A 21,421-nucleotide genomic window follows, 5' to 3' on the forward strand; every position below is an offset into this window, starting at 1 on the left:
AGATCAAGGATGTCTTATTCATACAACTAACAGTTCAAAAAAGCTGTTGCCATGTCAGTATCATCATATGTGGATCAGCTCAGCACCAATTACATTTTCCTTGTCAACCCACATTTCAAATAAAAGTTGCAGCCACCACCCACAGAACTGTGCCACTTGAAGAACCACTGTATTATATAATATACGTGATCTGCTGGTGACACACACTAATGCTTTTGTGTTCTACAAGAGAAGTCACTCCCGGGTAGTAGCAAATATGAGCACTCATGTTTGAGAACCAAAACTGGAATGCTTCAGGCCCTAACAAAGGGTTTACCTGCATCAATGGCTTGCATTAGGCATTCGTAAGTTGTTTGGACAAGCCTTCTTGCACCCTCATCAACTTCTCCAACATAAAATGTCTCATTCAGATCTCCATGGTAGCCATTACGATAGACAGTAATATCCACTGCAAAGAACAGCAGACATATTGTAATATTAGCACTGCGTTTCTCACTCCTTGTCTCTTGATTTGTGAAAGGACAACACACACATGTAAAAATACAGTATTGTAATTGTGAAGTTATAAGATTACTTTGCTGAAAGAGTTTACATCTGGAGTTCTTCCAGAATCGATTCTCTCATGCTTATCCTGTAGATTATATAGAATTAATAAGATAGCATTTCACTGGTTTGATTTAATTAAAAAAAGAAAAAAACCCACACCAATGCAACACTGACCCAGCAAGCTTATGATTGGTTTTCTAGGTAAATATAAAACAGGAAAGAGAAGCTCTGTGGTCCACAGTGATTTACCTGGTTAAAAGATTTTATTAAAATTTATTTCAACACTAATAGCGGGAAATTAAATTTTAAAAGGTATGTAATCATGTTTTAACCCATATTTTCACTTCAGTAATTCCTATGCATGTTTAGAGTAAGTCACACTTTTGCAAAAATTGTAATGCCAAAATCCATCGCTTCCAACCAAAAAGGTAAGATTTCTTGAACATTAAATACACAGCAACTTTCCAATACTATTCCCAACTAAGAAAAACACATCAAATGACTTAAAACTTTCTTCTTTCAAATGAAAATATTTAAGCGTTCAGTATCAGACAAACAGCATGAATGAGAAGGACATGCTTAAAAAAAACAAGATTTAGATGAACATAGGAGTTTAGAATTCTGTTGTGGCAAAACTCTAACTTGTTTGCCTTGCCTATAAAATTTGTTGTAAATTAAAAGTGATATAACTCATTCTTGAAAAATAGCAGCATAAGAAGTTTTAATGAGAAAAAAACCATCCTTTTTTAGTTTAACTCATTCGGAAAAAAATGTATTTTTTTGGATTAAGAACATACATACAAGACGCTTGTGGCAAATAGTCCTTCTACAAAACACAGGAAACGGGTCTACCAGTTTAGACATAGCTGTCATCTATTCTAGTATCCTGTCTCTCATAGCAGATGAGTACAAAATTAAACACCCTGCCATCATACAATCATTTTATGTAGTAAACACATGCCAAATATTCTAGATTTGCATACCGAGTTGACTTCCTGTGGTAGAATGGGTGCTTTTGTGTTTAACAGACTTTGTCAGTCTGGTAGGTCTAATAGCTGCTAGAGTACCAAAACTACTAGAATAGTTATTGAGCCACTATTCATGAAGAAATCCACACACAGACCCCCTCACAGGTAAACAGCCATGAAGGAAACTGTACTGAGCAATAATACTTTAGGAAGATGGTATATGCACCACTTAGAGAGACCAGTACAACCTTGATAGGAAAACACAGGAAAAACAACATTGGTGTCAACAGTAAATCTGTACTGCCGGTAAATATTTAAGAACAAAATTAACACCACATGAAAATACTGCCTGTGGTGGATGCATGCACGTCCAGGGTTACATGATGCTTGCTGCATGACTGCAAGGGACTACTGGAATATTTTGACCCATGTACATGGCTAGTATCATAACAACAGGACTGTAGAAAACAGCCTCCTGGTAACTTAGCCAGGTAAGTTTCTTGTGAACTGTGTATCACAGCTCCTTAGCACAGTGTCCAGACTACTTGCTACAAAGAGGCTGTTTCTATAGGCCTCGTGATTACAAGACTTTCTCCTGATGCTGCTAGATTTGGCAAGAACATCTCTCTTTACAGAGATACCAGCTTTGTTTAAGAACCTGCTCCCAGGGAAGAGTACGATTAAAAAAAGTTATGATGCCTTGCTTAGAGCAGGGGGTTGGACTAGACATCACCTGCCAGTACAGTTTTCCTGTGATTCTAAAAACCTGTTTCGGACTCCAACACGGCCACCTTTGGTTCCAGCAGGCTAAAAAGTTCTAAGAGAAAGATGGGCGCTTCCCTCTATTGTTCACTGGGATCATTCCCTCCAAGGTACTTCTAACTCCTCCTTTGTATCCTATTTTGCTCCTCCTTCTAAAGATGCTTTTGAGCCCTTAACCTTAACAAAAGGAAGCCTACAAGACTTGGAAGCCTTTTGAGCCCATGGGGAATGCATGTTCAAAATCCACAAAATGTGGACCATTTTGTAACAAGAATTACTCAGCCACAAAAGAGTAAACTTCCTCATCAAAACAAAGCAGAAGACTCAAAGCTTGGGCAAGGGCAGCCAGGGCAGGGATGTGAACAAAGGTAGTACTAAACCCTCTTATAAAAGGTGTTTTCTAGCACTGAGGTACACCCTTGGCATGCAAATAGCGGAGAGGTAAAGCACTGTGTAGATGAAGCCAGCCTAGTAAGCTTAACTGGGCTTCTTAGTTTGAACTCCAGCAATGACAGAAAAGCTGGCAACAACAGAGAGCTGTGCAAAGGCATCATTTTTGAAATTAAAAAAAGAAGCTTTGGCCAAATGGTTGCATGTATGCTTAGAAAGAGGCAGCAGTCATGAGTCTTCTTCTGAAAAGGCTGGTACCCACAGCACTGAGCTGTAGACTTAGTAGCTGTTATTGCACGTTAATATATGTCAAATATCTTGACAACGTAAAAGGATTCCAACCCGCTTCTAAAGGTAGGCCAAACATTAGGATACACTGGGTACTTATTTACAGATAAGAGAAAAGCAAACCCATACATGCAATAAACAAAGGTGCAAATGTTTGTACAAAACAAAAGTCATTTATTTTACTGCCAAACCAAGAAGAAATGAATGAGAACACAAAAAACAGTCAGGTAATTTACAGAAGTATCCCTCACCACCCAAAAAGGTGTAAGTACCTTGAGTACAATAAAGAAAAAGCATCTGGTATCATTAGGCTGTGAGATACTAAAAAAAATATGTTTTTTAATATGCACCTATACAATACCTCATTATTAGGATCCTTTAGAGTCACCATACTCTTCATGTCCATAGCAAAATCTTAAGGATCTAGAGCCATCTAATTAATAATTCACACAGAAATAATCCAGCTGAATAATTCAATATACATTTTATTTGCTATTTATACCATCTGGAACGGCTGGAACCTACCCACAAGTGGAATACTCAGGCACCGTATTAACACACAGACCAGGGTAGAAGAATTATAGAGCTTTTAAAATGCAAAGTTTTGAAGTTATTTTATTAAAGTTATTAATTAAAATATGTAAAGAGCAGAGGTTAATCAGTAAATGAGAACAAAAGCCTCTCTTAAGTAGCTATTCCAATCACGTTGCCTGATAATGCAACCTCACCTTACTGCATTGTTTAACCGGATAGAAGGTAGAAGTGTTGAGGGTTAGTTTTCATAGCACTTACCATTAACAATATCTCCCTCCTGCAACGGCCTCCTGTCAGGAATTCCATGACAGATCACTTCATTCACAGATGTACAACACGACTTAGGGAAATTATAATAATTCAGAGGGGAAGGATAGCAATTCCTTGCAATACAAGCCTAATTTAGAAAATACAATTTACACTTTATATTAGTAAGTTTTGTACAAAGAAAACACGTTTACACAACAGCTTTACAATAAGAATGATAGGCTGAAATGCAGCAACTCTTGAAAATAAGATTCTTCAAGAATGTTTTGGCATTATGGTATTTTGTTATGCTTTGCATTCCTTATTAGGAAGAAAGTAAAGTTACTTTAATTCTGTTTCTACTCATTTTTATGTTCAACTACCAATGCTGAAATACTCAGGTTTAAAACAATGTATGGCAACATTTAATCAGTTTAAAAACCAGCCATTTTCTATGACTGCTTTTAAGCACCTGGTCTAAGACTTTATGTATTTTTGCAAAACACACAAGCTAGGCAAAATAATATTTAGCACTACCCTTTCACCCCAGCTTTAAAACCTTAAGCTGCTTCCTTTGCACTCAAATAACCTTTTGGTGATTTTTGCAAAACCGACACATTTTAAATACACTTACATATACACAGATATACACACTATGTGACATAATGAGCAATTCTGGAAAAATAATACTGTGTTAACATTTTATTTTATTTAAAAAGATAATACTGTTTTAAAACTGCTAAGTACCAATTAGGGATGTCCATATCAAAAATCTGCCATGAAAAACTTGCCAAAAACTGCTGAGGACAGACAACACCATTTTAACTACTAGTTACTCATATTAGACATTATACATAAGCCAATAGTTTAATGTTTACTGCAGTTCAGCAGACAACTCCAGCCAAACCAGACTAAGTTCCTTACAATCTTGGCCCAACAGCTGCAAATGCAGATAAAAAAAACATCAACCAGAAAGCTCTCTAAAAAACTTAACAAAATCGCTACCTTCCCCACAGTACACACAAGTACCCTCAATTATTAGTTCACATGCCTTATAGAGGAGACAGCAAAGAAAAATAAAAGTTACACAATTCAAGTATCTGTGAATAGTTAAGCTAGGAAGATGCTTGAATGTGTATTTCAAACACTTTGCTGGACTGTGGCTTTAGTTTGCCTGACTGCATCAAACATCTTTTTTGAATTCTCTCTCAGGCTCCTCAGTTCTGATTCCCAATCGTAAGTAATTAAACTTTCTCCCCTGTGCATCTTAACCAACGACACAGAGCACGAAAAGTCCATGGCCTACATATGATGTTCTTTATATAATAGTATCTGTGGGAGCAAAAAGGGTTGAGAAGAAAAATTGTATGATGTTAACCCAGAAAATAGGTGAAGAAACTTAAGAGGGAATTCGAAGCTGAAATCATGGAAGGAGCTGATACAGAGACAGGCACAGGAGTTCCTGACTCATTCTGAATCTAGGGTAATGTACTTCTAACATCTGCACTACCGACTAACTTCAAATTGGGAAACAGTTCAAAATAAAGAAAATGAATTCATGCAACACCAAAGGAAACCACACAACAATCATTCAAAAATAAAGAGATAGAAGAAAGCACTTATAAACACCAGAAGAACAATAAAATAACCTTACTAAATGGACAGCGTGATCAATTTCTTCAGTAGTTACACCTGCTTTCACCATCATAGCAGCAACATCCAATACTTCTCTAGCAAGCTGCAAATGAAACAAAAGTACTGACTTAAAATAAGACCAGGACTACTCCCTAGATAGTTAGCAAGCCATTTGCTACAGCTACACCAAGACTGCTAGGGGAGACCTGGGCTCCAGAAAGACTTCGAGATGTCTACACGTTATATTACTAAGCTGCCTCTGTGAGATTTGAAAATACTCCATTAAGATTTGCAACCACAATTTCCTTGAATACCATAAAATTGAATCAGACTACCTAAATACATTTCAAAGTTTGACTTTATGCATATAGAATTGATTACAATTGAACAGCTCCTTTTCAAAAATTGTTAGGGATGGGGTTCTGTTTTGCTTTTTAGTTTTTCCTTATTACTAACTCTAGGAGAGGAAAAATTTCTGTTCTCATTTATGCAGTATAGAATATATTCTTAACTGTAACATTTTAGCCACAGATATCTCACTAGTAAAAACAAACCCAATAACAGATAAAAGTCATTTTCCTGCTTACAAGATAGCTTAGTGAGAATTTGGAGTCACAAGAAGAGAAAAAGCAAGAAAATACCAGATTTCCCAAACTGTTTTTCAGTGCTCAAAAGTGATTTGAAAGTTGGTGTACTCTAATGTGCTGTCACAAACAGGTGAAATCACTAGAAATTTTTAAAGAATAAAGGCACTTTGTATCAAAAAAACAAAACCCCCTTACCCTACACACTACTCGCATCCCTTCTATATCCTCAGATGAGAGTATTTTTATTTGAGAGGTTCCTTTTAAAGCCTGTTCTGATTCAGACATTCCTGAAAAGAAAAAAGAGGGACGAGGAAAAGAAAGAAAAAACCCACGTTATACAGAGTAGTGATTGCTACGCACGTCCAGTCAAGAAACTTACTTAGCTTACCAATGGCAGTAAGTACGTACTTTCTCACCACAGACTAAAGTAATGAACACACCAAGTCATAGCATTACCATCATTATCCAGATTATTTTGAGTTCATAAGCCTTCCACAATATTGTAATGCCCACATGTGCTCAGGATGCCTGTTCACTTACTCCATAAAACCATCATGTCCAGCTAGTCAAAACACAACCTTAAAAATCAGATTTACATGGAAATTATTTTATTCATAGAAAAGTCCTTAATTATTTTTTTAAGCTGGTTTGGTGATAATAGTAATAAATTATATTCTAAGAGTCAAAGAATTATATAAGCTTGTGAATATCTCTAGTTATACTACTGCTATAATCAGCTGATGAAAATACATAAATTCTTCCTACCGAATTCTGTGCCAGCTCAGTTTTATAGTTGAACAACCCCCTAAAAGACAGTATTTTGTGTTATTTAAATATTTATAGTCTGTAAAGAATAACTACAGAATGGATGAAGATTTCAAAGTAATTCTAACAGACTATTTAGCAGCTTTTTGGGGAAATACAAAGCACCAATACCAATATAAAAAGGGAAAAATACCAGAACAAACAAATAAGCAAGTAATTTTGAATATATTCCCTCTGTGTCAAAACCCAGCTGGAACTCAAACATCAGTTTTGGAGGTTCCTTACTGTGGTTTTGTTTGGTTTTGTTATTTTATAACACATTTCCAACAGATACACTGATGTCACCCAGAATGGCTTAGCAGAATTCACCTGTGACAGGCAATTTATTGCTGTTTGTTATGAAGTTAACCACTGGATTGGGACTTGCATGGGGTTTTTTTAATTTTCTTCTCTGAACACCTTTGAGAGAACACATTACAAACTTTGGACTTCCAAAAAATACTTGTAACAATTATTTCTGAAAAGTCAGTAAGTTAATGTGGTGGAAAAAGAGGTAGAGTGAGAAGAACATATAAAAGAAGAGGTTCCCTTCTCTAATATCTCCTTCATGCTTTAAAGGCTTTTTCAATTAAAGGAAAAATAGAAACCAAACATAACACTCAATAATTGTAATTTGTTTCAAGTTACCTAGAGGATGATCAGCATAATCCGGTCTCTGAATATAACTTGGCACAGGTCTTGTTGGCGTCTAGATAAATCACAGTCAAAGTTAGTTAGGTGCAAGAATACTTATTATCATCACAAAAACAGAGACCCATGCAGCAAAATTAAATACAGTGAAACACAGCTAATTCCATTTAGAATAAGTTGTAAAGAATGCAAACATTCCAAAACAGTTCTAATTTTAATTTCTCAAAGATTCTCCTGTTGCTTTTATATTATACAACCTCTAACAGCCAACTTGACACATAAAAGTTTTTTACAAAGCTGTGAAGTAAATAAAATTGTTTTTATAACATATTACACCTGTTACATTGTAGTGTTTATTCTGCTACTTTCCAGACTGCAAATGCACTTGTTCCAAATACATCCTTCCTCTTTCTGGCTATTAGTGTCTATTAGGAAGATTGTTATTTCTAATCATCACCCTAGTCATTAGCACTTTTTATTATAGTTTCATTTGCATCAATCCTACAGCAGTCAGAAGACAAAAAGGGATAACATGACTAAATTACTTGGCTGGTGACATAGCCAAAACACCCTCTCTCTCCAGTGATACTCAACAAACACACATGGGCTAAGGCTCTGTTAATCTGTTCTCTGATGAGCCTGTAACTGGTGGAGAAGAGTATACTGGATGCCACAGCAGCAGCATTTCTAGCACAGGTCATTTAGAAAAGACATGTAAATAAAATGCCATTATTCCTGTAAAAACTTTGGCTTATTCCATGTACAAACTAGTACCAATTTAAAAATACAGCTATACTGAGGTTATCTTCTAAACACACCTTTCACAGCTGAAGATGTTGCTGACCCGTTATTCTTCGCCATTCCAGTGCTGGACATTACTATAACCTCTACTCCTTCAGCAGAGATGTTCACCAGCTAAATCACCAGGTTATTTCAAACCAGTTACATGAAAATAAATGGTTTCATATTATTTAAATTCTAAATTAATTCACCTGAGTTTTTGTGAAACAGACTTGTTATTGGTGAGAACAGTAAATAGCTAGGAGAAGACATAATCTGAAATAGCAGCAGCTTTTTGCAGAATAAATGTTCAAAATGTACAGGAAAAAGTCACGCACTTAAAGCCTGTTACTGATGCATGTCACTTCACAGGCACTTCTTAACTTTAAATATACCAAAAGATAGATCAAGTTAAAGCAAAATGAACCGCAATAAAGACAGAGTCATACATGTCCTTGCCATCAGGTTCAAATTGCTTAAGAAGCTTTCCTCTCAGCTAAAATGTGGGATATAATCAGGTCAGGACTGGTCCATCACTTGCTACAGAATGTAGCAGCACTGGAGTACAGAGTAGCACCTACTGCTTACCAGTGGATAGTGTGGCCTGAGTTTACCAGTATATCGATAACCAGACCAGGGATTTGTGTTAATGTCACCTTCCAGGGTCCAAGAAGAAACTTCACGTTTAGCTTTTTCATCTTCTGAAAAGACAAAAAAAAAGAAAAAAAAAAAATTGCAGCAGCAAAATATAAAAACTATGAGTCCAGAAAGTGATTTAGAAGTACCTAAGTCTAGATTTGACTCTTTCTGGCATTTTTAGATACTGCTATACGAATGTATAAGTAGTAGTTACCATTCTGTAGTGCCCTTAAGTTTTTCACATTCAAAATTCATGTCCTGCCAACTCTATCTTTATTTAATAGCAACTAGGGTATGTCAGGACAGCAGTACCGAATGCACAAGTGAAGCACAGCAATTAAGATGCTCTTCATTTGTAGTTCTAAAACATAGTTCTGTGCTTGTTTTCATTCTTAGAAAAAAGTATACATTTACAGAAATACTCATTCTCCCTTCAATTAACACTCTTGCACTGCAGATGAATGTTCCTTTCCTGTAACTGCTCTTAGCATTCAGTGACAGAAATGACCTGGGGTGGGAAGGAGGGTATCCAACTGTTAAATATATGGAGCCTGCTACCCCTCCAGATCTGATGGAGAGAGGGTGGGTGCTGCCACTTCTGCATTTCAGGACAGGCAGTGTGTGCACCTTACAAGATGGTCCCAATCTGCTGGAGGTTCCAAGCTCTCTCAACCTTGTGAAATTCATGTCTGATGTGGTACAGTGACTGACTTCATTCACAAATAACACAGTCCTAACAGGGCAGACTGCAGCGTTTGCATAAAGGATTGAAGCAAGTAGATCGTGAGTGTTACCAAAAGGAAAACTATTTACTCAGAAAAAGGAGGCAAGGGCTAAGAAAGAGCACTGCAGCATTAATCTTTAACTCATAACCCAATAGCTTGTTTTCTCTTTTGTATCTCATGAGAATGAAGAGATGGCAAAAGGTCTGCCATACCAAGCCCTAACATGAGTTTCTCAGAGTCTCTGTGGCTGACATCTCGGCCATCTGCTCACAGAGAAATAATAATTTAAAAATCCAAAAGTTTTAACAAAATGATATTTTGGATTCCACTGAGATGCCGCAGTAGTTTGTTGCACTGAGGTCTTAAGAGCTATCAGAACCAAGCTGACTCAGCTTGGGCTCAGTAGTTACCCAGAAATCCAACAAGATCATGGATTTAGTGGAAACACAAAAAAATTTGCTCTAAGATAAACAATAGTATGAGAAGACTGCACCAGAGGATTAACAGAACAGTTTCATATCCATGCAGGTACAAATTAATAGGATACCAAATGCAAGTGTGACCTATGAGACCCCTACACTGGGAAGGCAGAAAGAAGGAATATATTTGTAATTGTTTGTGCTATTCCAACCTATCATTTATCATGGAAAAATGCAACATTTATCATGGAAAAATTAGGTTTATTGGGTTTTAGGAAGGAGAAGGTAAATAACTTGAGGATTTGAATTTCTGCCATGCCACCTACTTTTTAATCCCACCATCCTTTTAAGCAGAGCTTGATAAAGATGGGCAGGGGAATGGGTGTGAGGAGGTAAGGGGGGCAGAAGTGGGGTCTGCTCTCTTTTGTTTGGTTGGTTTTAAACTCATAGATTAGTTTTACTACTCAGGCAAGAGAGAATCTACCAGTCTACTAGTATTTCCATGCCAGAGCTACCAGCCATAACTAAGGCACACAGATATTCTTATTACCTTCAACTAAACTCAGCAAAATCTTCGCTATGATACATCCTCCTACCAGTGGCTGCATGAGTCCACAAAGCATTTCCTTTTTTTTTTTTTTCCAAAGGGGTACACCTCAAATGTACAGAACAGATGCACTCTAACTGGCTCGCCTGCATTCCAGCAAGTGTCTAATCACAAACACTTCACAAGAACCTGTCCCACTTTACTGCCTTTTACTACCTTAGACATCAAAATGCTATGATGGAACAAGCCTGGCAATGCCTTATAATAACGGTCTATTATTCTCCTTGCACTTTATTTCAGCATCCCTCTTTCTCTGTTATTATACCTGGCAATGTAGCTCAAATAGAAAAGGGAACAAAACCAGAACTTTCTGTACCACTGTCCCTAAAATTTTACATAGAGTTTTAGACTACCAGGAACTCGATAAAATTTCAGATATGCAGAATCCTGTGCCAGGTGTCTTGGAAAAATCCATACCATTCTTAGACACAGAATCACAGAACCATTGAGGTTGAATGGGACCTCAGGAGCTCATCTGGTCCAACTCCCTACTCTAGCAGGGCCACCTAGAGCTGACTGCACAGGAAAAACCAAATCAAAACAATGTTAAAATGCATTAAAAAAAAGCGTACTTACTTGCTTTCTTGTGTAATAACTTGTGAGTGGCCCAGCTTCCCTTAAAGCATTCCTAGAATTGCAAACAAACAAACAAAATATATGTTTTAAGTAGCGTTATCCTGGACAGATATACCATCCCCACGAAACAGAGAAGCAACAGCATTTTAAAAGAATACTAGAAGACTGATTTTATTAACCCTTGTATCAACATGCAGTAAATGCTACTGTAACTGCTAGTCTTGACAATAGAAAATACTACATTCAACAGCTCATGAGTCAGAATAGACAGAAAGCATAGCCAGACAGATGCACCCATCACTATGAAACACAGTGATCTAATCCTACCTACTAAATATTGTCCCCTTATCATTTTAATGAGTAACTAAACACCATGGTTGTTCCGGGTTGGCTGAAACACACAGTCTATCTCCATACCAGATCTTAGAATTGCAGTGGGCAGGATGGTTCTCCCTTGGCTCCTACAAGAAGCCACCTCCTCTTGCTAATTGTGTCCTTTCTGCCTCCTTCCCCAGCACAGGAAACCAACAGAGATCAATCAGCACAATCACAGGGGAACAAATGAAATAAGGGGGGGGGGGGGGGGGGGGGGGGGGGGAGTGAGGGCTACTGAATTGGAATAAGATATTTTAAAAAATAAAGTTGAAATGGAAATCAAGAAAAGAGTGACTGTGAAGGAGTTTGTCTTTTTCTCTTCTTTCCAATCACAAATAGAGCAGTTCATGCAATGAACAATGAATCAGCAAAAGGGCAGATGGAAATGGCTGGCAGCTGGAGAAGAATAAAGAAAGACTAAGATGAAGGAAAGACAAGAAAAAAGGAGAGATTTAAGCAGAAAAGCTGCAGAAGTCAGCATTAAAGGTGATTCTTTAAGGTGCTAATTAGGAAATTACTTGGTTTTATAACAGAAAGTCTAATTCAACAGCTATATGCACTCAAAACAACCATTAGGAAACAGCTAATTCCAATCATTTACAATAACAGCTGATTTTCTGAAGAAAGAGGCAGGAAGCAAACTGTTTTCATTTACAAATAAAGACAATACTAATGCTGAATCATCATTGTAAAACTACCATCCAGGGCCAACAACCAATTCAACCTAATGTATACAACACTCTACCAGTCCAAGACAACAGATCTGTAAACTAAGCCCCGTGTTTAACATTCTACCCCTGCTTCACAGTTGCTATTGAGCAGTCTTAACTGTCTACTCCTGTAGAGCCATCTTCTCCCCATTTTCTCATTAGTCTTGCAAACAGTAGTTATCAAAGTGTATCCACAGAATAAAGTGGTGCATGCATATGCCTGGGTTCAAGGAGACACTGTTGTGTGCTGTTTCCCTCATTACCAAACCCAGTTGTTTGTTGTCTTCTCCTTGCCATATACTTGAAGACACCACGTTCTCTGGACAGGCATTCGACATGCCATAGTGCTATGTATTGGTCTGGGCAGCAATATGTTTTGAAACTAACACTTTAGGTTATCGGAGAGAACGTATTTTTGAACAGACAGCAAAAGGTGTTACTGTCACACTTGTATAACCCACTGCACAGACAGACCTTTGTGCTGCATTATCTATTTTCTGCTGGGAGAAAAGGAGTAGGTTTTAACCAAGGCCTATTTTAAGAAAAAAATAGAGCTAAAAACCCTATTTGAAGGACACTAGAAGCATCATTATGGTTTTAATCCCCTTTTAAACACCAGGTGTGTGTTCTGAATCAGAAGGATTGCACATCTGAGGACTTAGAGCAGCTAAGAAGTCTGCAAATCTAGAATCCGCTTCTTGGGATATAAAGGAGCATTTGTGGAATGAAGACATACATCAGCTGTGGTAATTGCTGGTTGTAGTTCATTCTCTCCTTCCCCATGAAATTTGGGGGTGTATCCTCCAATGCCATTCCTTTCCCCAACACCAACAGTCCTTCCTCTTTGCAAGCCCATAACCAGAAAACACCAGGCAAACACTGCACTGCTGGCAGTATCATAACCTGACAGGCTCTGTTTTGGCTTTTTATTTCCTGCAGCTGTAAACAACGTAAGAGGATCCTGCATAAGGCTGCCATATGTCTGAGTCTTCCCAAACATGTTTCCCAGATTTTGCTTGCCCTCTATTTCCAGTGGAAGAACAGCTCCATCAGAACTACTGCGGCACAGCTCCAAACACGCTGCTGTACACCGGGACATCCCAGACACGTGCACAATATGCACATCAACCAACTGCAACAAGTACACACAGCAAGTCCAAAGCATTTTTGTAAGCACAGGCTATTACACATGCAGTGTACAATCAATTAATATCTGTCATGGTCTGACGCTTTTGGAAGACACTCAGAGGATATGCTGCACATCCACCTACAACCCATGTATTTTGTGTAGGATCAGTCATATGCTTCCTGTAAGCACCGGACTTACCGGGTACACACAAGCTATTTATATTCTGCGACTTACTGCACCAGCACTACATTGCACATGCCTGCAGAGCTGTGCCTTGGCAATTCCAGATAAAAATATGGCAGCTGTCAACTCACAGGTTGAAGAATCATAGCTCTGACGACAAAGCACTACCAATGTACCACTGCATATTGCAAACACCCTCACCTTCTATACAGCAGACTTCCTGACAAGCCATGGAAGAAAGCCACTCTTTCTCTCCATCTGGGCAACTTTCTGGAGAATTTTCGGGAGAAAATTCTGTTTTTCGCTGAGCCTTCTCTGAGCCTTCTGCTGAGACATTTACTTCAATCTTCCTATTACCATTCCTGCCTCTAATGATTCTTCCATGTTCCTATGCCATATACAGATCAAGATAGAAAATTTTCAATGATTAAATAAACAAAATCCAAGAAAAAACATAAACCAGGGTGATTTTTAATATTAAAATGAAGAAATTAAAGCTTTTTTCTTTCTGATATGATTAAGAAAAGGAACACGTGACCTTGCATGGCTATATTTGAAAACATTAATTAGCTTCAGGGGGAAAGTACACAGCAATAATATGAATTTTGCTTCAAGTTTCTTGAAAGATTTCCAGGATTTAATTTCAAACACTACATTAATATGTCCGATATTAATATCCCAACCCTTCTCACCTAAAGCATTTTCCTTTTTATTGCATGCAGTTTTTATATAGCAATTAAGACAGACTTGGAAACACTGAAGAGGACTGTACAAGAAGAGAGGTCAAAAGTTTGACAGAAAAAAGGCAGGGGGCAGAGTGGTAATCCTCAATTTGTTTAGAGCTATCTTGGGTACAACTATCCTATCAGCAAGAAAAATACAATCATCATAAAACAAAAGCCTTTAAAAAGCTTTAAACCTTTAAAAATATTTCCAGCTTCAAGTCATTCTTAAGCCAATCCCACTGATTCTGTGTTTAGAGACATGCTCAACCCAGTGTTCACCAGAACTTGCATTTACCAAAAGGTAACCAAAGGCACAATCAGCATTACAATCTAGAAAGGTTCCTCTTGTACCACCTCATGGAAGCCACGTTATTTCTCGATTTCTCATTTTTACCTTAAAGACTTGAGCGCAATATCTATTTACTGGTTCAAATATTGATAGAATCATGTAGCATAGCAGAATTTGTTTTACAACAGAGTGCATTTTCACTATGACACAATGATCACTACCAAATACCTTAGGCTTTTTTTTTTTGTTTCATCAGCCATTGAAAGAACAAAATAAAACCCTTGAGAAGTTATTGAGCTACTTAGCAAGTTGGGGTTTTTTCCCCTAAATTTATTGCCATCTTTACAGTAATAACAGGGAGCTTCTTACTCTTTTGGTTCGTGTATCCATGCAACCTGATTAAGAGGTAGAAAAGCACAGCCAACTGTAAATTCTAGAGGGGAAAAGGGTGCTAAATCAACAAAGATTAGGATATAGCTACACTGCAAACCTCTGTTTAGCACAGACATAACCAAACTAGCTTTAAATAAGCTACCCAAGTACAGGAAGCTATGCAGGCAACGCAAGACTGAATTGAAGACATACCCACTGATTGTGTTTCTGAACTGCCTTTGCACGGTAGCAGCTCATTTAAAGTTAGCTCTGCCACCTCTCTGTCAGCAATGTCCAGCCTTAAAGCTGACGCTCTTCTTCAGGTTCCTCCTTCACCTTTGGGTACTGCTTCTTTATACAACTGACATTTGACACTGTAAATGCACCTATCAGCAAGTATGCAAAAACCACCCCACTGTACAGTCACTAAGCTCCAACTCATGTCCAATTTCCACAAAACTACCCATCTCCATCCACTGCGCTCATCATTTAGAGACATTGTGATGAATTTCCAAAGATACCTATTCTACAGGAAAAAAAAAGACGGCAACAGCTGGAATTTAGACTATGGGGACAGACTGGCTGTCTCTTCGCACCTCATTATACCTGAATTGTAATGGGCAAACATCTATGAAACAGTGCCAAGCAGTACACTCTCTTTAAAAATATTCTGAGCAATTTTTTTAATAGAATTTTAAAATGTCCTTCAGAATGGAAAATTGTCTTGGGTGTAATCTGAGATCATGTAGTTTTGCTTAATGAAAACTTGTTTTTAACCAAACCACCCTGAAGGTATGCAAAACAGAAGACAAAAAAAGCATAAATATGGCATTTAGCTTAAGAAAAATATCAGGTTATCAGTGAGATATATATATTTAATACAATACAGATTAACTGTACATTTCATCCACAAATACAAGTATGCTGAGGAATACAGTTGTTAATGCATCTGATGTTAAAACAAAACAGTTACTTCTTTTTATTAGCATGCTGAACCCTATTCTTCTAGGTGTGGTACAAGCCCACAGAGACAGCCTCTGGCCTGGAAAACTCTGTACAAAATTCCCAAACTCGCTTAGGCGGCATACATGACCAGTCTGTTTTCCAGAAGAGCTGAATATGCATTTTCAGATTCAAATCCAAGGGAAGCACCTCTATGCAGCACCTTGGTATCAGCAACATTGGCTTTCTCCGTCTAAAGCCTGATCGCATGAAGAGACACCTGGGTCCCACATGACAAAGCCCTTTCTCGGAGGAAGGGACTGCATTTTGCAACTCTTCAGATTTACAGAGACATACAAGTGATTTCTGAGAGTAGTGAAGGAACAATGGACCAGAGAAATTCAAACTGGACCATCCTTTCAGTATATCGAACACTAGCTTGGAAAGCCTGTCTATAGGAGTCTGAAGTTTTACTTTCAGAAAGTTACGAGGGCTCAGCGTTTGTGCCTCAGCAATAACCAGGCCTTTACCAGACACAGGTATTTATGGTGATTTATAGGCAGTTAAAAATATCAGCTTCTTGGTGAAGGAAATCTGTCAAAAGATCTTCTAAAAGACAGTATCTGCAGAGTGCCATTTATACCAAAAGAAACCCATATGTGTTGCACTTGGATCCAAGCAGCAGGTTTTAGCCTATTTTAGGTACAGCAAAGAACAGTGAACCAAGAGTGAAATATGGCACTTATGTCCTACAGTCTGACACAAGAGAAGACAAAAAGTAGTTTCATCCAGGTCCATTGCTCCCCACTCCTCACCCCCAGCACACTGAAGGTGAAAGAGAACAGCAAAGGGGGATGAGACAACACCACTCTTCAGGACCACAGTTTTTCACAAATTACTGTGACCTTGGGTATCCAAAGCTGTCAAGGGCCCTGTTCTGAGTATCAATGAAAATGTGCCTCCCAGAGGCAGTAAATCAGTATACAAAACCACTGAGAAAACAGAGCACCATTTCTTTCCTGCCACTTCAGCTTAACAAGTCACCCCCCAACTCAAATGGAAAAAGTCCCATCAGTGGGTATCCACCATTGTGAGAGAGATGCTGCTGTCTCTGTACAGTTCAGAGAAATCACTCCCCTTTAAACATCTAAAAACACACATCCAAGCACTGCTCAAGTGCAGCAGCTTCACCATGTCACTGTCCTTACTTTTAACTCTATAACCAGATCACTTGATATACCTGGGCCTCTCTGGGTCTGACAATATATGGGGACACAATGCAGGAAGGGACAACCATTCCCCTCAAATAAGCAATCTGTGGCTTCCACCTCTCAGAGAAAAAAAAAGCAGCACAGGCCACTGACTTATAGTAAGAGAATGCTTCCTGTATGTGGCTAGAAATAGGTTATTTCTGAATTTGGCTGGAGAAATGCCCCCACACCAGTATCCAGTCCACACCACAGAAAACCTCTGACTACTCTGTTTTGTCCAGGACACTTATACAGATATAAATAGTATGAGAGAGGAAGTTTTCATAAAAGAAACACAAAATTATTAATAAGAGATTAATTTACAATTAGAAGGCTCATATAGAAGTGGTAACTGGAGATCTCAAGAACGGTTACTACTTTCCCTCTTTATCATTCAGCAGCTTGTAGAGGCATAAAAGAAATGTAAATTTTTTTCCTCTTTAAAAACAAACTGTTTATGTATACTACATATAATTTACATGTGTATCGATAAAGGCAGATTTCACAACAGAAAATTCATCTTAGTAAGAGTAACAACACGCTTGAGATGTGATGCTGGGCATATGTGTTATTTCCACATTCAGAAGATACAGTAATTCAGTCTAAGATGATAAACACACACAACACTGTAGTATGTCTCTACAAAAGAGAAAGCAAGACAGTGAAAGAAAGTAGCAGTGACAGAACCTGATTTACTAGCCTAAATAATTATTAAAGGTTAACAGCAGACAGAATCCCTAAACTGAATATTCCCTCTCATTACATCCTGAAGCTAAAGAAAAAAAAAAAATAACGCTGAGGTTCAACACACCACCTCAGAGCTCCTCTGCTGCTAAAAGCCACCTTTACCCTGTCTCCATTACCAGTTCAAAACCTTCCTGCTAGGCCATGGCTCAGCTGCCTTGACCCCCCCTCTCCACCCATGACCCACCATCACAACTGTACCCAGTTTCCGAGGTGCCCAACACCCAGAGATGAAACAGTGTGAGCTCAAAGGAATTTCAGAGGATGTCAAATTACTTCAGAGTAAGCATTTTCAAGGCATGTTGTTGAGACATACTCTTTTCAATGCAGAAAGGGCAGGGAAAAAAAAAATGATCGGAATAATGCCCTTTCTCAAGAAAAGGAGAAACACAAATGATAAATCCACTGAGGAAATCACCGTCTTGATACAACCTAATTGAAAAGTTCACTTCAATTCTCTACGTGCAATGACAAAAAATAATGCTTAATCAATCTCCTCACTACATTGAGATTCTCAGTTCTATGCCACTTGCATCAGTATTTCTTAACAAATTGTACGTTGCTATTTATAATCCAAACACATTGCTCCATACTGGTTACCTTTCTACAGTAGTTCACACTTTTCTATTGCTTACTCTTAGCACTGGAGAAAATAAACTCCTACAAATTTGGTTCTAGCTCTGCTTGGAGTTTCGGCTGCATGAATAAGTCATTGCAGGCTTCCAAGCAAATTAATTAACCTAGCATGCATGTCCATACAGATGCTCTTACCCATCAAAGAGACGCCAGGTAGCTTGTCACTCCCAGAGTAAGTGCCTGCATACCTGTAGCTTACACTGCTGCATTCAATAAGGATGGGTTGACTTTACGGCTGCGCCAAACTGAGCTACAACGTGCAAGTGCTCTTCAGCAGCATGCTTCTGAAGCCCTGGTGTTTTCTGATTCTGCAGTGCACAGCTTCAGGAAGCTGAACTAGCAGAAAATCGAATGCAACTGCTTTTCCTCCACAAAAAGAAAACTCTAAAAACCCCAGAAGTGGCTCACCAAGGAATCAGGGCCAGCTTAATGGAAGGCGTAGAAACCTTCATCTCTGGAGGGATGGAATAGGAGTGTGTCAGCTATAATGTTATGCTGTGAGGTGAAATAACATCCTAGGTCCACTCACTAGCTTATCTACCAGTTCTTTATGCGTGCAATACCACAACAAAAGGAAAACCACCAAAGAGAACTTTGGAAAAGTTTCACAAATGCTAACCAGTCCAGTACTGTCAGCTGAAACTCACTCTAAGTTCAGAGAAAATTTTCTGGCTTTTAAGTCTCCTTTGCCTATCACAGGCTTATCTGATCAGACAGCAATGTTGTCAGCAGCACCTCACCTACCCTCCTGGCCATGCTTGCAAGACACCAGCGGAGCACTGCAGTGTGTCTCCTCCACTGCACAAAGGGAGAGCTGAAATTTCGGGGCAGCCTGTGTTGGGCCCCACATTAAGTGTCAAGGGGAGCTGAAGGTCCTCGCCATGGGCTGAACACAGGGACTCTTCTCTCAGTGCATGAGATTTTTTGCATGTCTTGAACACAGGCTGACATTTCCTTCTCTCTTCGGCAACACACATCACCCCAAAACCTTCAAATCACCTTTCATATGGGGAGTAACTGCTTACCTACTCTACTGATCAGGACAGCAAGGCACAGTGAGGAGGAACAACACACCCAAGGTCACTCTGAAGTAAGATGACTGGGGTTCCCAGCTCGGTATTTAATTTTCTAGGCAAGACAGCTTTACAAGCATGTAGTCAGTTACCCAGCAGCCTACTTTGACAGTTTGTAAATATTTCGGTTAATTCCCCTTTTACCTTACAGCAGTAGCAGGTATTTCCAAACAATTAAACCTAATATATAGATAACAAGAACATGCATCCTATATAAAATTAGCCGAGCAAGGGATGGAACAGAGGGGAGTGAAGATGTTACCAGAACTCCTAACATAAGCTTGTTTGGTCTGTTTACAAATGTCATCACCAACTACTATTTGTATATGCTGAAGATGCATTTATGATGCGTTTTACATCAGACATGCCAAAGCAGGTAGTAAAATGCTGAGCAAATCCTACAAACCAGCTATAAGCACCACATGGGAACTAGAAATACAGAATTGTCAGAGTAATTCTGAGTTGTAATTGATCTAATTCAGCATAGACTCCCAGCACCTCCCAGTATCTGGCACCGGAGACTTCAGGGGAAAGTACCAGAAACCATGCAGTGGGTGTGTTACATGCACGTGGGAAGTTTTCCCCTAATCCTCTGCAAACCATAACTACCAGTTTTCATCCTGACTCAGAAGAAAATTTGTCCAATTAGTAAATTAATCTAGCTGATATGACTGTTTTACTTAAATTTATCCACAAAACTTGAATGACTTTACCCTGAGTTATAATTCTGACAATGAAGTTCATTGTTAATCTATGAATTAAAACACACACCTCCTCGCTGATGTTGACAGAAATTACACATGCAAAAAGTTCAAAGAATTAGGTTACGTATTTTAAAGTTATTAAAAAGCAAACAAAAAACTCCACTCAACAACCATCAGGCAGTTCTTTTTACTTATGTTAAGGACCAAAATAGATTACCACTGTGGCAATAAGTGAGAGTAGCCAAGGCCTACAGAGTATGTTTAACAGGAGTTGACGGTTGTATGACAAGTGGCCTAACCTGAATCCCCCTGTTTGGTACACTTAAAGTAATATATCCAAAGATATTAAAAAAAAAAAAGCACCAAATCATTTTCACAAAAGCTCATATGTAAAGGAAAGAGAAAATCTGTTTTCAGAGCAACAAGTCTCCCGGTGTTTATCAAAGCCAAGCAACTCCAGAGCCAGAGCTGATGCAGATGCAGAATTGCACACGCTGGAATTTGATGAGCGCGTCTCATTTTGTCCCACTAAACCCTTATTTTTAAGGGGGGGTGGGGGGCACGACGCGGACCAGCCAAACCTTGAGGTAGAAGAAAAACCGTGTACCCTCTCACGAACGCTGCGGCTGCTCTCTAGTAGTGAAGTCCCCCATGAGCCCCCAACCACGAGGAGGGGCTCCCGCCCCACCCGACAGCCCAGCACGCCCTCCCCCAGGCTGCAATTCCCCCACCCACACGGGGGAACTTTCCGTGGGGGGTCAAACAACGGACCCTCCTCTCCGGGACCTCACGGAGGCGGGAAGATAAACCCGGGCACCAAGGGCCGGGCCCGGGCGGCCGGTTGATGGCGGGGGGGGGGGGGGCGGGGGGGGAGGAAAATGTGTGGGGACAGAGGAAGGGGAGTCGTTCCCTCCGCCTCGCCGCACGGCTCACCTGAGAGCAGAAGTAGGAACCTTGGATGCCCAGCTTGAGGCAGGTCGGGCACTGCAGCTTGGCCTCGCTACTGCAGCCGGCCGTCTCGCAGACGCGGGTCTCCACCGCCGCCATGCTGCCGGGCTGCCACAGGCGCGGCGCGGCGAGCGGCGGAGGGGAGGCGGGGGGGCGGGAAGGAGGAGCAGCCGCCCGGAGGTGC

The 21,421-nt window shown here is 39.4% G+C and overlaps 1 protein-coding gene across 1 annotated transcript in view; it reads right to left on the reverse strand.

The window, feature by feature from the left end:
- The window catches only part of METAP1 (methionyl aminopeptidase 1), a 29,223-nt gene extending 7,843 nt beyond the window's left edge, over positions 1-21,380 (reverse strand). The window contains exons 1-8 of the mRNA XM_074905530.1: positions 21,223-21,380; positions 11,158-11,209; positions 8,780-8,892; positions 7,409-7,469; positions 6,152-6,243; positions 5,389-5,472; positions 3,747-3,885; positions 317-448 (exon numbers count right to left, since the gene is read on the reverse strand). Coding sequence (XP_074761631.1) covers positions 317-448; positions 3,747-3,885; positions 5,389-5,472; positions 6,152-6,243; positions 7,409-7,469; positions 8,780-8,892; positions 11,158-11,209; positions 21,223-21,336 — 787 coding nt within the window. The 5' untranslated portion in view covers positions 21,337-21,380. The remainder of the gene's footprint in view (positions 1-316; positions 449-3,746; positions 3,886-5,388; positions 5,473-6,151; positions 6,244-7,408; positions 7,470-8,779; positions 8,893-11,157; positions 11,210-21,222) is intronic.
- Positions 21,381-21,421: the final 41 nt, after the last annotated feature.

Source organism: Athene noctua, chromosome 4, assembly GCF_965140245.1.
Source record: "Athene noctua chromosome 4, bAthNoc1.hap1.1, whole genome shotgun sequence".
NCBI lineage: Eukaryota > Metazoa > Chordata > Aves > Strigiformes > Strigidae > Athene > Athene noctua.